We start from the raw sequence: 15,814 nt of genomic DNA on the forward strand, positions 1-15,814 counted from the left end.
TGAACGGCCAACAGAATCAATCTCGAGCACTCTCGGGGCACCCACTGGACCAAACGGAGTACTCCGAGAGTAACCCGAGTCCACCACCAATTCCGGGGAAAACGCGGTAACCCACCCGCCCTTAGGCACGACGGTGAAATTACCAGTAAAATCCGTTTGGCTCAAGGATCGAACTCAGGTTTCCCTGTGTCTCCTATCATTGCCTACCAATGCCTCACTCTGCACCAAGTGGGAGTTGAACTTGCATCTTTCAAGAGAAATGCAAGCCTTCCACCGCTTGATCTAGAGATCATTGGCATATATCAAACAATACTATTAATCGTTATTTAGCATAAAAAGAAATATTAATCATTATTTTTTACATCAATTAAAAAATATATTAGGCAATTATTCGTTATATAGTTTGGACAAAGAATTATGAGAACTGAATAAATACTTGTACGTTGACTTGACTATTAGAACGAATATAATAAAGGAGAATATGATTATGAGATTAAGGGGCTGTTTGTTTGGATCTGAACTTAACTATTAAGAGGGAAAGGGTCTGATTCGGTCAGATGTTTGTTCATTGAGACTGTTTGGTTTAAAAAAAAAACATCTGAATGATTAAAGTTAGGTCAAGTTAGGTCTGATTTGGTCAGACATTGGTTGATATCTGACTGGGCCAGAGGAGAAATGAGAGCTTATTTGGTCAGATCTGGCTGGGCCAAACAGCCCCTAAAATAACTGTTTTATGATAAATTGTATTATAATGTTGTGTATTTGAGCCATAAAACGGTTATAAAATGAAAAGATTAGAATTTAGAAGTAAATAATTATAGGTCATGCACATTTCATGGTTCCGAAGTTGCACGAAGTTTTGATCTTATCAAGATGATGCCCCTGCCTACTTTTTTTTTTTTTTTTTTTTTTTGTGTGTCTTAACATTTGTTGGATATTATATTTCAATCACATATGAATATTTTAGAATACATAAATTTAAGTCTCGAGACAAGTTAGAAAAAGTTGGGTATCATTTTGACACTTAAGGTTAAGTAGTAAAAATTAATTGACATCAACCTTAAAAATATATGCTTGATTCAGCTCGAGTCAAGTACCAAGCATCGAGTTTAATAGTTAATTCAAACATTAACCTGACAACAATTCTACTCAACTCAACCTGATATCCATAACAATCGTCATTGAATTGTGACAGCTTATCTATTAACTAATAGTAGTTTAAGAAGAATAATATAGGAGATCACCCGACTATACAAAAGTATAATCACTTAAATATGTATCAAATGTGATTAGAAAAATTGTTTAATGACAATTATAACCTTCAAATTTAGTTTTAACCAAAAATTGCCGTTGTTTACATTATATGTTATGTAAAGTAAAAGAATAACTGAGATGTCAAAAACCGATGAAGTTGTTTGTTATTTAATATTTTTGTGAGATTTTAGTACGAAAAAGAAAAATTAAATACAAAACAAAACAATCGGGAAAACTTTCATAGGCTACGTAATGGGCCTCCAAACAACCAAACCTATATTCTTGGTGGGCTTTGTTTATTGGGTCTTTACCATTACAAGTAGCAACTACTACTAGCAAGTAGGGATGAACCGTGAACGTGTAGTCCTAGTAAGTGACTCGGTGAGTCAGTCAGTCAGGGGCGGACCTACCTTGTAACAAAGGGTAACCCTCGTTGCCCCTTGACGCTCTGATGGTAATATAAATTTTAGAAAAATTTGACGTTTTTTCGACTTCGTTACCTCTTTTTTTAAACGTTACCCCTATAAACATTTTTTAAATTCGCCACTGGAGTCAGTGATAGTGATCCCGAATCGACTCACCACAAACATCTTAGTTATAAAGTTTGTATTCAAACTGAATTATGAATCTACACATTACTTGAGTCAAATTCGACCGTCTAAGACTTAAGATGAATCATTTAATCATAAACTTGTTCTCATGATTCGGCGATTCTTCTTATCGCAAAATAAAGCTGAAATTTAAAGCTCGAATAACAATATTAAGATATTCATAAGCACCATACTCAAGGAAGTTTGCTTTGTGTTGTACTTAGGACCTGGATAACACTCTTATTTGATATATTCACGTGAGCTCAAGTATTTTGAAAAGGCTTGAAGTTCCAACAGACTTTGGTTTTTCACATGTTTATAAACGACAATATAAATTATATAATTATACCTATGAATCGCTAACTACTTAACAAGTAAACAAGGATAGTGATACAAGTAGTTTATTCTATTTCATATGCAGCCAACAACAATGATAACATTTTTACATGTTTTTGGAACGACGAATTTCGTGTGTTAAGCCACCACACTCTCCAAATTGGACAACCCTGTTGTCTCACTCCGGCCAGACTATATTGCCTTATCCGGGTCCACGTTGGTTTCAGAGTTTGGCTTGAATGTTCCTCCTGAAAACCATACCGCCGACTGCCACTTGACAGACAGAGCTGAAAACTCTATGGCGTAACACACGGTTGGATGAAAACCCGGGTGGGCTCAGGATAAAACCTAGCACCTCTGCAAGGACGTTAGCTCTATCCATCATTGCCTAATCCACCAAAGTGATACAAGGCAGTGGCAGCTCTAGAAAATCTGCTTAGGGGTCACGTTTAAAAAAAATGGGTAACGTAATCGAAAAACCATCAGAAAACGTCAGATTTTTCTAAAATTTACACTACCGTCGGAGCGTAATGGGAGCTACCCTTATTGTAAGGTAGGTCTGCCCCTGATACAAGGATTAAACTTGGGTCTCTATTAGAAAACCCAAGTCTCTCAACTACCAGGACACAAGTGGTAAATAGTATAACAAAGAATACCAATCACTTGAAAATTAGAAAGTTAACATCCGTAATTAAATTTCTTTGTAACATAACACCATAGGAAGCATGGAGTATAAGATATTAAGATGTGATATAACACCATAGGAAGCATGGACTATAAGAGATTAAGATGTGATTAATTCTAACACTTATCATAAAATTTCAACAGCTATACAGTTCAATTCCAAGATGACATCATGCCACAAATCATGCACGCGCTACCACAGGCGCGTATTTAATTCCTACCCGACCAACTACCGTTATATACACAATCACCAATCCACACGTGCGCCTGTTAGAACTCCGTAAATGAAACGCTACAGGAAGAAGAATCTAACGGTGACGGCGGCTTCCGTACCTTCTGAAAGTACTCCTTTATACTGATGCCAACTGTCTCCACCGTCAGTCCAACGTTATCTCTTGACGGGATAAACGGAGGCCGTACAAGTTCCGTCAATACATCCCATTGTAACCCATAAAAGAACGGGTGCTCTTTAATCTCACACGCGCCTTTCCGGTACCCAAGGCGGCGCGTGGGATCTTTTTCCAACAGTTTAGTGATTAACTCCGTTAACGCCGTCAATTTTCCGGTGAACTTTGGCTGCATCGTTAATATCCTCCCAAATGTATCTTTTCTGTTCTTTCCCTTAAATGGAGTTGTACCGTACAACATTTCGTACGCGAGTATTCCTAACGCCCACCAGTCGACGGAAAAGTCGTGTCCGTCGCCTCGCACCATTTCGGGCGATAGATACTCCTCTGTCCCAACGAACGAGTTTGAACGTTCGTTGGTGACCAGACTCGTGTTCACACAAGTCACCGGCAACACACGTGTGCTCTTAGTTTTTTTCAAGCAAGCACACGTGCGTTCACATTTATTGGGCTTCAAATTAGAATCCCAATAACTTTTGGGCTTTACGTCCAAATCCCAGTTACTTTTTGGCTTTAGACACTTTATGTCTGAAGACCAGAAAGTTGGAGTCAGGGCACGTGACAAGTCAAAGTCCGTAAGCGTCACGTGTCCTGACTCCTGAATTAAAACATTTTCAGGTTTTAAATCGCGGTACGCGATCCCCATGCTATGAAGGTGTTCTAGCGCGCAGACGATCTCCGCCAAATAGAATCGGATGATCGAAACGGAGAACACGTTGTCCGGTTGGCGGTAACGGAGGACGTTAAGGTCACGTCCGGGGCAAAAAGGGATGGCCCACCCGAGGAACTCGTTGGTCTCAAATGACCCGATTAAGAACGGGAGGAAGGGGTGGGGGTCGCCGTTAAGGCGGTTGAGGACGGAGATTTCCCACCGGGCACGATGGTCGGACCGGAGGGTTGATTTTTCGACAACTTTGAGGGCAAAGGGGGAACGGGCAGACGGGTCAGAGATGAGGTCGTGAACGAGGAAAACGGTGCCCGTGGCACCATTTCCGAGAACTTTAACCGGTCGGAGATTACGGAAATGAAGGTTTTGCAATGGCATCGGCTCCATTGTTAGAGGTGGCCGGAGAAGGAGAAGATTGAGTGGTGTGGTGGTGGTGGTGATGCTTGTTTTTATAATATGTTTGATACGAGAATATGTTATGCATGAGTAGTGGATGCCCATTTATATTCGTAATACTTTTTATTTTCTTTTTTGTTAATTGTTTTTTTTTTTAATTATCTCAGATGATTATTCTCTTTAAATGTCAATGAAAAAACTCAAATACTCAATTACTTTTATAAATAAAAAGATTTTTAGTCAATAGTAGATCAAGTGGTGGAGGGCTTGCATTTCTCTTGAGAGATGCAAGTTCGACTCCCACTTGGTGCAGAGTGAGGCATTGGTGGGCAATGATAGGAGACCCAGGGAAACCTGGGTTGGATCCTTGAGCCAAACGGGTTTTACCGGTAATTTCACCGTCGTGCCTACGGGCGGGTAGGTTACCGGGTTTTTCCCGGAATTGGTGGTGGACTCGGGTTACTCTCGGAGTACTCCGTTTGTCCAGTGGGTGCCCCGAGAGTGCTCGGGATTGAGTTTATTGGCCGTTCAAAAAAAAAAAAAAAAAAAAAAAAAAGAATAAATTACATTAATTGTAAATCCTATATTACTGTTTTTGTTACAACAAAAGATGTTTTATATTATAAATTTTAAAATCTTATATTACTGTTTTTGCACTTTACTCTAATCGTAATAATAATCAATTAAAGTATAATGCTTTTGATAAAATTCTCTTTAAGGGGACTAGGGGTGGTTCACTAGTGATAGAATTTATCACTCACAAGCACCAATCAAGTTTCGCCATGTCATTGACCATTTTTCCATCACTCACAATCATTTTTAGTGGGGGTGGTCATCACTCATCACCACACCCAACAATTTCCCCCCAACCAACAATTCCTCTCACAAACCCAAACTATCACGCGTTAATTTTTCCACGCGTTAAACTTTGAAACAAGCCATCACTCGTTATGTTATATGGTGGCGGTCGAGTTCAACGCGTTATAAACAATCGCGTTATACTATCACGGAACTTTTGGAGACCGCCCCGGGTCCCCTAATAGAACATGTTGAAACCGGATACGAATTTGTCAACATGCAAACGAGAATAAATAAATCAATTAATAATTGAACACTGGATTCTCTTCATCTGTCCATCCATCTTCCTTGTTTTACTAGAAGGGGTTTGAAACTAATGTTTTTCTCTTGAGTACGAAGCAACACGTAACAGTTCAGTCAACACTAGGGCATTAGTTTAAAATGGGTGTAGTGGTATAATATAATGCCTCAATCAATGATTACCCAGTTATATTTTCTGATATCCTATTTGCCCATTCAATTAACTTTTTGATCTCAACAGACGTTTTAAATGAAATGCCTAAACCAATTTTTGAAAGAAAATGTCTGGCGGTGTGGTGGGCGTGGTTAGGCATTATGGGGCAAAAAAAAACACGTCCAATTCCTTTGCCACTACACGTGGTCTTGTGAAAAATAACTACATAAGAAACTATCTACCAATAGTTAACTATTCGGTTTCCCCGCATGAGGCGGTGGAAATTCGATTTGATTCGGTGTTGGTTTGGTTCTTTTTGATACTGACATTTAGTATAGCAACCAAAATAAAAACAAAAATAAAGTTGTGAAAAGCCCAAGAAGATATCGAACGAATAAAGTTATAATATATTAAATCGTTACGTATGTAAAAAAACACGTCGCAACCACTTTACAGGATAGTATGATAAGCTTTTATTTAGGTTAAGGGGCTATATAGTAAATAATAAACTTTTTGCCGTACTTTAAAGCACAAAACTTTTATAGTCAATTTAAAAATACACAATTTATAACGTCAAATCAAGGTTGGTGAATGTACATGTTAATAATAGTTACAAATCTTGACATTGTCGATCAAGGTCGGTGTCGGTGTGTGGGGTGGGCGACGGCACAAGGCCCAAACTCCTCGTGGGCCCAAATCTTTTTAAATTTGTATAAAATTTACGTTGTATAAGATAGAATATATATGTAGAGAATCAAAAGATAACATAAATTAGCCATTGTATTAGTGGTTACCGTCTTACTTAAACAACATAATAATGCGGGTTCTAATCTTGGCGTCTCCAAATTCTTTATTTTAGTTTATTTTTTGTTTTTTTTATTTGCATTTAATGTTTAATTTTGTCAAACTACATATTTTGCTTCTAATTAAAAAATTACTTCCTAAACTTAGCTAAAAATAACTATTTAAATTATATCCACATAAATTTTAGTGATTGATAAGTTTATATTAAATAGAGATTTTCGAATAAGGTCCAAATTTTTTATCTCGCGCAGGGCCTTTTTTGTGATTTTCAGAGACCGCACTGTTATTGGTTCGGTTCTGAATCGTTTACCCGGCCTAGCCAGTCAAGCCCAAAAATTACTCACCCTAACAGTAAGCAATTAGATAGATTTTTGGACCAGATACAATGATGTGTGTGTTCGTCGTTAAAAAAAGGTAACTTAATAAAAAGTATATATTTTATATTTGATGTAAAAAGTTATCTTATGCTTCTAATTGTATATTTATTTTTATTAGCATGTTACATTACATAAAATTATCTATAAACTGTAATAACTTTTCATCAGGGGTGTAAACGAGTCGGGCTTAGCCCGAGCTTGACTGGGCTCGAGCTCGACTCATCATGTTTTTATGAAGCTCGAGCTCGACTCGGTTCGAGCCTACTTATTTGAGCTCAAGCTCGGCTCGCGAGTAAAACCCAAAGCTCGAGCTTGACTCGACTCAGCTCGCACTATTTTAAAAACAACCTCAGACGAGCTAAAAACTCGGCTCGAGCTCGCTTCAGTATCGCTTAAACAAGCCAAAGCTCGGCTTGAGCTCGGCTCGCCAATGTTATCATCATTATTGTTATGTTATATATAAAATAAATAATTTTTTTGGGCTCGTTTAGGCTCGCGAGCCTAAACGAGCTCTGTATTTTAGGCTCGAGCTCGGGTTCGATAATTAAACGAGCTCTATTTCAGGCTCGAGCTCGGGCTTGGGCTCGTTAAAGCTCGGCTCGTTCGAGCTTTTAACCAAGCCGATAACAAGTATCTCTCGAGTCTCTAGGCTTGCTTACACCCCTACTTTTGACAAGGTTTAACAATAGTTTTGCAAGTTATTTTTCCAGCCATTACTGATTGTTATTTTAGTTGATGTAATCAGAATAAATATAATATAATATAACTTATGTGAATAAACTTAATAATCTACTATGTTTCTTATACTAGTTGATGCTCCGTCGTGTTGCGTGGCGTTAGACCGAATATTTCTCAACCTATTAAAGAAATGTTATCATAGTTTTGCTAGAAAAAAAACTAAAACGATGGCAAAACCGTAATTTTGAACTAGGGACAAAACTGTAATTTGTCAGTACTAATGAAAGAGTGTTAGTCAGCTCATTGACACGAAAAAAAATTAAATCGAGTCAACCAATAAAAAACAAAACACTTCTAAAATTTTGCTAAAAAAATTAAAACGATGTCAATATTGTAATTTTGAACTGAGGGCAAAATTATAATTTTTTATTGAGGTAAAATCGTAATTTGCCAAAACTTAAAGCGATAACAATACTGTAACTTTGAACCAGTGGCAAAATAGTAATTTTGAGCGGGGGCAAATTCGTAGTTTTGAACTGGGGGCAAAATCGTAACATACCCGGCAAATGGGGGGAGTGCCATGCAGCAGTCTGGCACTATTCCCCATGTCTTTTAAAAAAATTAAAATTAAAACGATTGCAATACTGTAATTTTTAACTGAGAGCAAAATTGTAAATTTAGGCTAGGATAAAATTGTAATTTGGCAAAAGCTAAAGCGATGACACTACTGTAATTTTTAATCAGAGCCAAAATCGTAACTTTAAACAAGGATAAATTTGTAATTTTAAATTGAATTAAATCCTAATATACCAGAACCAATAAGAAATAATTGTCTGACACTATTTCCCTCTAAATCTTTTGTAGCTATTTAAAATAAAATATAAAATAGGGTATACATTATATTGTTTGAAAAATTATGGCACACGTGTAAAGGCTTAAGATAGAAGTTGGCAAGAGACAAATATCACATGTTCCACCTTAATTTAAGGAAACGCCTAATACTTTTTATTCAAAGTGATTTATCCCTAATCAGTTAATTCATATATCACTATCGTTATGTGATTGATTGAATTTTATGACTACATTTTATGACGTATTATGTTGTATATTTGTTTAGTTTGAATCACAACGCTTTGCTACTATACTATAATAATTCTAAATTTATTCGCTCTTGTTCAGGTTTGAATTTAGGACTACACCTCTAAGAGGCATATGTCTCTTTCAAGTGGGCAAGCCCACATTAGCATGTTCTATATTTGTAGTATGTGATATTAGTTACAATGGCGTATTGATGATTCATATCTCTTGTTGTTAAATGACGCCACACAACTCAATAATTTCTAAAGGTGACAACACGTGGACGAAAAATACGTGATTGGATGAGAGTAGCATCAGGATATATAGTATAGCCTAAAGTTATCTATAAGGATATCTAGTATACCCTAAAGTTATCTATATGTTGTTAAGAACAAAGTCGTTTGTAAGGGGACGACATAAACATTTTGTGGTCTTTATGAATGGGATGTTACAACTTACAAGTGGTGTCATAGCAACTTTGGAAGATTTGTTTGTTCAGGTGAAGGACTTAACATGTTTGTTCAGGATTATAGGTGTATTGTTGAAAGAATTCGCCCATGCGTTTTACAACCACAAAACAGGTCTAGTGGTTGTAGGGTCACAATCAGAGGCAAAGCTTCTTGGTGGCCCGGGGGTGCCCTGAACCCATCTGATTTTTCGCTCATAGTCTTAATTTTATTGATTTTTTTTTCTAATCTAAAATATTGAATTTCTAAGAGTCTGGCCACCACTCATTTTCCATTTAAGCACCGCCACTAGTCATAGTCTTGACCTTATCAAATACAATGCGTTTCGTGGCCACAAATACAACAAGACCAGTCATAATTAACCACGCACTTAAGGATGATTGAGTGAGCGTATCACTATGATGAGTGAGCCTCTGATTAGTTTGCATCATACCATATTGGTTGTAATAGATGGGGTGTTGTAACTGTAGGATTCTATAAAAAACGAAAGTCACATAATATAAACGTATATAGAAAGGATCCCATACAAGACATTTTTTTTTTCATACGAGGCCTACGAGATAAGAATTTGAGGACAAGTGGCATTGGCTTGAAGGGTAATTTAGTCCTTTTCACTTGAGACAATTTCCCCCATTGATTTTTAAACGGCTATAACTTTTTCATACGTTAACATTTAAAAAAAAATACACTGTATTAATCAGCATTTCATTCTCTTTTTTTAATTCGAGCAACCTATTACTATAGTTTTCTTAAAGAAAAATACAGGATTTTGAATACACGTTATTCCATTACGTGATTACGTGATTTTGAAAAACTCAGCACATGGCGACGTAATTTTGAATACCCATTACGTGATTACACATTCAAGATAAACTATTACGTGATTACACTTTCAATATAAATACATTACTTGATTGCACATTTAATATGATTTGTTATAACTAATGTTATTACAGTTATGCTTATAACGTAATCACTTAGTGTATTTCACATAAAATACTATAATGAAATAACGTAATCACGAAGTGGGTATTCAAAATCACGTAGTCACTTAGTACTACATAGTCAGCTATTGTTACGTAATCACTTAGTGTGGTTTCACATTCTATAATGAAATCACGTAATCACGTAATCGGTATTCGAAATCACGTAGTCATGTGCTTGCATTCAAAATCACGTAATAAGTATTCAAAATCATGTATTTTTAAAAAAAATATAGCAATAGGCTGCTCGAATTAAAGAGAATGAAATACTCATAAATACGGTGTATTTTTTTTTTAAATATTAACATATAAAAAAATTATAGCTGTTTGAAAAAAAAAAAGAAAAAAAAAAGAGTTCAAGTGAGAAATGACCAGAATACCATTTCTCTGTTTGTTTCTTCAATTGTATTAACCTTATATTACCAAAATGGCCGTTGCCTAATTTTAACCATTGATATTGGGAGATCAATAGTTGAGCTTTCTCTTACACTTCGTACAAAAATTATCTCTTGTAAATAATATGTTATCTTAACATATAATTATATTAATATATACTACATTGGTTTTAACCAATAAACATTTAAATAGATTTTAAAATAAAATCGCAGAACACCTGGGAATTTTAGCATGTGAGGCGCATTAACATCGGGGTTATTAAATTTGTTAATTAAATATAAACTTGGATTCGTAAATTGTTGATTGCTTTAAATGTTAGTGACCTGCATGATCCATATCTTATTTAATAAGAAAATATTTATATAACCTCATCAAATTCAAAGATATACCTGTAAAATCACAAAAGGGAAAATATACAAACTACTTTCTAAATTACACTTGAGAGTGATTTAATCATTTGAAAACAATTCATTAACATACCTTTATGTATTAAAAGATCTTTCTTATATCAGTGAGATTGAGACACGTTAAAGTCGCGCATTAGGAATTTTCTAGTGCATCACTAAAACGTCATAAGCTATTTAAGGGCATGAAGTTTTAACAAAGAGTATCACTAAAACATATTTGGTCAAGCATATAGAGAGAGATAATTTGATTGGTAGATTTATTGGTAGGGACGGGGTCCAAACATGAAAGCCACTATATTATATCTGAGGTTTTTCGAATCATAAGATCAATCACTACTCGTGATTGGTTCATAATGTTTATATAAACCACTCATGCGAGTAGTGATGGGTCTTATTTACTTTAAAGCAAGGTTGGAGAACTCGCTAGTCGCTAGCGGGTCGGTGAGGTAGGGACTAGCGACTACTCGGGATTAATCGTGATTAATCGGATCGGACTTTTTACATATAATTTTAAGTTTTTATACATATATACATATATTTTTATACGTAAATTTTTTAAGTTGACAAGTTTTGACCGGAATCTGGGAGGTTTTGGCTGGAATATGTGTTTTTTTCCGATTTTTTCTGATTTTTTCTGATTTTTTCCGATTTTTTTTGTTTTTTCCCGATTTTTTCCGACCGACTAGTCGCGATTAGGCCCGAATAGGGCCGATTAGGGCCGACTAGCGATTTTTTTACTGATTAGCTGAAAATTACTCAGTTAATGGGCGACTAGCGACTAGTCAGCGATTAATCGCTGACTAGTCGCGATTTTTGCAACCATGCTTTAAAGTATCATCATGTGTAGAGACGAGAATTGCGCAGTTTTTGGTGTGGGATAAGTAGAACTTTGTTGTTTGCGCTGTTTTTGGTGTGGGATAAGTAGAACTTTGTTGTTCTAGTACTCATACAGTCATAGTATTGTTGTAAGAGATGGTAACATTTGTTAGTAAATTGGATGAAGAGACGTTCCAAAATAAAATTGGTTGAAATGGATACATTTGTACATTCGTGTGCACACTTAATATTTAAGGACATAGAAAGAAATACACTAATTGTGTTTGAGTCTTATTAGGAAGGTTGTGTCATCTAACCCCCGCAAATGATTTATTAACTTCATAATTATGTTTGTATAATTGTATGCATCGTTCTTGAATTACCTTATGATGAGATCATTGGTGATTAGGTGTGATAGATGCAGTTACTGTTACTATGACTTGTAAAAAATAATGTATAAATAAGTGAATAAGAAACTTGTAATGATCCGTACAATATAGAGACAAAGTAAATCTCCATAAAATTTTCTGTGCTATTATTGAAAATCTAACTTAAGTGTACCTAGTATTTTTTATCATATGACCCTGTCCTTTGTGTCCTTCCTCGTGGTAACACTACTCTTTTATTTAATTCAATTATAGAGATGCCATTTTATTATTTGTATCTTAGTGCTAATCCAACGTTAATCTAGTCACACTATCTTTAATTTCATGGTTTTTTATATAAATTTATATAACTGTTTTAAACTGTCAAAGGTTCATAAACTGTTTTAAACTGTCAAAGGTTTATAACTTTCTTAGAAATAAAATTACTCAAAATTGCAATAATTATAGCCAATAAATTGTATGTAATAATGTGGTGTAAGTTCAAACCATGCAAATGCAAGTTCATTAGATGATATTTAAAGACAGAAAAGCGTTGTTAAAAAGGATTAATTATGCCATTTTGTTAAATTTCAATTAAACTACATTACATAATTATAAATGCCGACATAAATATCAACATTATTCCTTAAATAGTTCTCGTAATGCTTTTGTTTTAACATATTAACTCATTTGATTATAACTATTAGATTATCAAATGAGTTATCATGTTGAAATAAAACCATGACAAAAAGATCTACTTTTAAGGAATAATCTTGTTATTTGCGTTGAAATTTATAACTATGCAATGTGGTTTAATTGTAATTTAATAGCGTGTTGCATAGTTTTGTCTCTCGCCTAGTCTTTTCATTTGACTAGTGTGGCATACTTCAAAATAGTGGGGTTTGTCTCTAAGAATTTGTTCTCACTCATAAACAAAAGGTAACACTAACCTAATAAGGATCGCGAGTTTACACATTATGGTACTTAATTTTGACTCTATAACGTTCTCAAGTAGTTGAAAGTAACAAACACCGAACATACTAAAATACAAGCTTGTTAGATGTTAGTACAAGAAGCTTAATCTATCATTATAAAAGTCGAGATTATGATGTATATTATATAACCATACGAAAAGCAACTTGAGTTGGCTCTCTAGAATGAAAAGTTGCGACTTTTAAAAAACCAGACATACATACCCCTTTGCTTAATTATTATACAATACCACAAAAAGTACCAACGGACACCACCGTATCAAGGAACCGTCATGGCTACACAAACCACCACCATCTCACACCGCCCCATCTATTTACAGTTTGCACACCATCCTATCTATTCATTGCAAAAGCCGTTCAAAAAAATCTATTCATTGCAAAAGGCTATATAAATTGTACTTATATAAATTTTATATGCAATCCAAAAAGCGCGTATATAACCATCTGCAATCCAAAAAGCAGCGTATATAACCATCGTACCTTTTCTTTAGACGACGTCCCAGTTTCTTTTTTAAGGGCATTATTATAACCCTTTTCTTTAAGAGTTTAAGGGCATTATAACCGCCGGCACCTCCTCAATCACCGCCAACGCCGTCAACTTCACTGGAGAACAACGTTGTCAACTTCCCAAAGAGGAAAGGGCTGGCCGATCGGCCAGGCATCCCGATCGGATAGCCTGCTCGATCGGACAGTCTGTCCGATCGGCTGGGCTGTTCGATCGGCTAGAAGCCTGATCGATCCACAGCCTGTTTTGAGCGTTCGGTGCGATGATTTCTGATATTTCAATTTCGATTGAAGACGATACGAATACGATAGAGTTTCCTATTCAAATTACTTTTAATCCCAACCACTATATCTACATACAAGCATCTACATTCCATATTCGATTTCGATTGAGTTCGATTGAGTTTCGAGTTTCGATTCGATTGAGCACCACACATAACATAAAGTAAACACGCACAGGTAACACATAAGGCACACACACGTAATATAATACCAATTTCGCATAATTCGACTTTCGAGTGTGATTGATGGTTTGATTAGCTTGATTATTGATTGATTAACTTTATTGCATTGTTACTTCCTACTATTCACAGTCGTAAATCGTTTCGCGTTGGTTAAACATTCGATTACTTCAATTCCTTAGATAAACAACACTTACTCCACATAATACAAAACATAAGATAGACTATTTACAGTCAAAGAAGTCAAATTCGACTTGGACTTTGAATTTGACTTTGACATTCGAAAACACGGGGCGTTACAGCCTCCCTTGTTTAGGGAATTTCGTCCCGAAATTAGGCTCAAAGCTGCACAGCACCGTGAATGTTTTACCAATTTCTCGCTTCAGATCTTCATTTAAAAAACTGCGGGTACTTAGCCTTCATGTCGCTTTTGAGTTCCCAAGTGAACTCTGCGCCTCGTTTGCCTTCCCATCGGACTTTCACGATAGGTATGTGCGAGCGTCTGAGTTTCTTGGTTTGGCGATCCATGATTTCGACAGGCTTTTCCACGAAATGCAGCGTTTCGTTGATTTGAAGGTCGTCGAGAGGTACAATCAGATCATGATCAGCTAGGCATTTTCGGAGGTTTGATACGTGGAAAGTCGGGTGGACGTTACTAAGTTCCTCCGGTAGTTCGAGTCTGTAGGCGACTTTGCCGATCCTTTCCAGAATCTTAAAAGGTCCAACATATTGAGGCGCTAGTTTCCTTTTCTTGCCAAATCTGACCACACCCTTCCAAGGTGATACCTTTAGGAGTACGTAGTCGCCAACGTCAAATTCAAGGGGCTTGCGTCTTCTATCGGGGTAACTTTTCTGTCTATCCCTGGCTTTCGACAAATTGTCTCGAATCTGGAGGATTTTGTCAGTCGTTTCTTGTAGTAATTCGGGACCGGTTAATTGCGAGTGACCGATCTCGTGCCACACAATCGGCGAACGACATCTTCTTCCATATAAGGCCTCGAATGGTGCCATTTGGATGCTGGCATGATAGCTGTTGTTTATGAGAATTCGACTAACGGTAGGTATTTGTTCCAACTACCACCGAAGTCTATGACACTCGCACGGAGCATGTCTTCAAGAGTACGGATCGTTCTTTCAGTCTGTCCGTCGGTTTGAGGATGGAATGCGGTACTTAGGTTAAGCGACGTACCAAGAGCCGCTTGAAACGTTTCCCATAATCGCGAAGTAAACTGAGCATCACGGTCTGAAATGATGTCACGAGGCGTACCATGATTACAAATGATCTCGTCGGTGTAGATTCGGGCTAGTCGTTCTACCTTGTAGTCTTCTCGTATTGGCAAAAAGTGGGCTGATTTGGTTAGACGATCAACTATGACCCAAATGCTGTCGTGACCTGATGGCGTGGGCGGAAGTTTGGTTATGAAATCCATAGCTATTCTCTCCCACTTCCATATTGGGATCGGCGGTTGTTCGAGTAAGCCAGAAGGTCGTTGATGTTCAGCCTTAACTCTCGCACAAGTCAGACAACTTCCAACAAAAAGAGCAATATCCCGTTTCATGCCCGGCCACCAATACTTGTAGCGAAGGTCCTGGTACATTTTATCGGCACCGGGATGAATGGAATATCGGGATTTGTGGGCTTCGTCCATTATAATCTTTGGCAAATCGGTCCGCTTAGGGATCCAAATTCGATCCAGATAATAGAAAATCCCATTTGCTTTGCTTACAAGCTGAGCCCCATCGTGATTGATCCTTTCTTTCTTCATAGTGCGTTCATTGAAACAAGCATGCTGGGCTTCGCGGATGAAGGTTTCGAGATCATGCTGGGCTTGGGTATTGCGAATACTGAGCAAATAACTCCGTCTGCTGAGCGCGTCGGCAACAACATTTGCCTTGCCTGG

General features: G+C 36.7%; 1 protein-coding gene across 1 annotated transcript; it reads right to left on the reverse strand.

Annotated features, from left to right (window-relative positions):
* Positions 1-2,952: 2,952 nt before the first annotated feature.
* Positions 2,953-4,418, reverse strand: LOC110868515 (serine/threonine-protein kinase UCN). Its single transcript, XM_022117696.2, has one exon. The coding sequence runs from the start codon at positions 4,323-4,325 to the stop codon at positions 3,135-3,137; it is 1,191 nt and encodes a 396-aa protein (XP_021973388.1). The 5' UTR covers positions 4,326-4,418; the 3' UTR covers positions 2,953-3,134.
* Between the last annotated feature and the right edge of the window lie 11,396 nt (positions 4,419-15,814).

This window comes from Helianthus annuus, chromosome 7 (genome assembly GCF_002127325.2).
Source record: "Helianthus annuus cultivar XRQ/B chromosome 7, HanXRQr2.0-SUNRISE, whole genome shotgun sequence".
NCBI classification, from domain to species: domain Eukaryota; kingdom Viridiplantae; phylum Streptophyta; class Magnoliopsida; order Asterales; family Asteraceae; genus Helianthus; species Helianthus annuus.

What these genes read in the sequence shown, in the direction of transcription:
- LOC110868515 (XM_022117696.2), bottom strand. Translation starts at nt 4,325, where the DNA reads ATGGAGCCGATGCCATTGCAAAACCTTCATTTCCGTAATCTCCGACCG.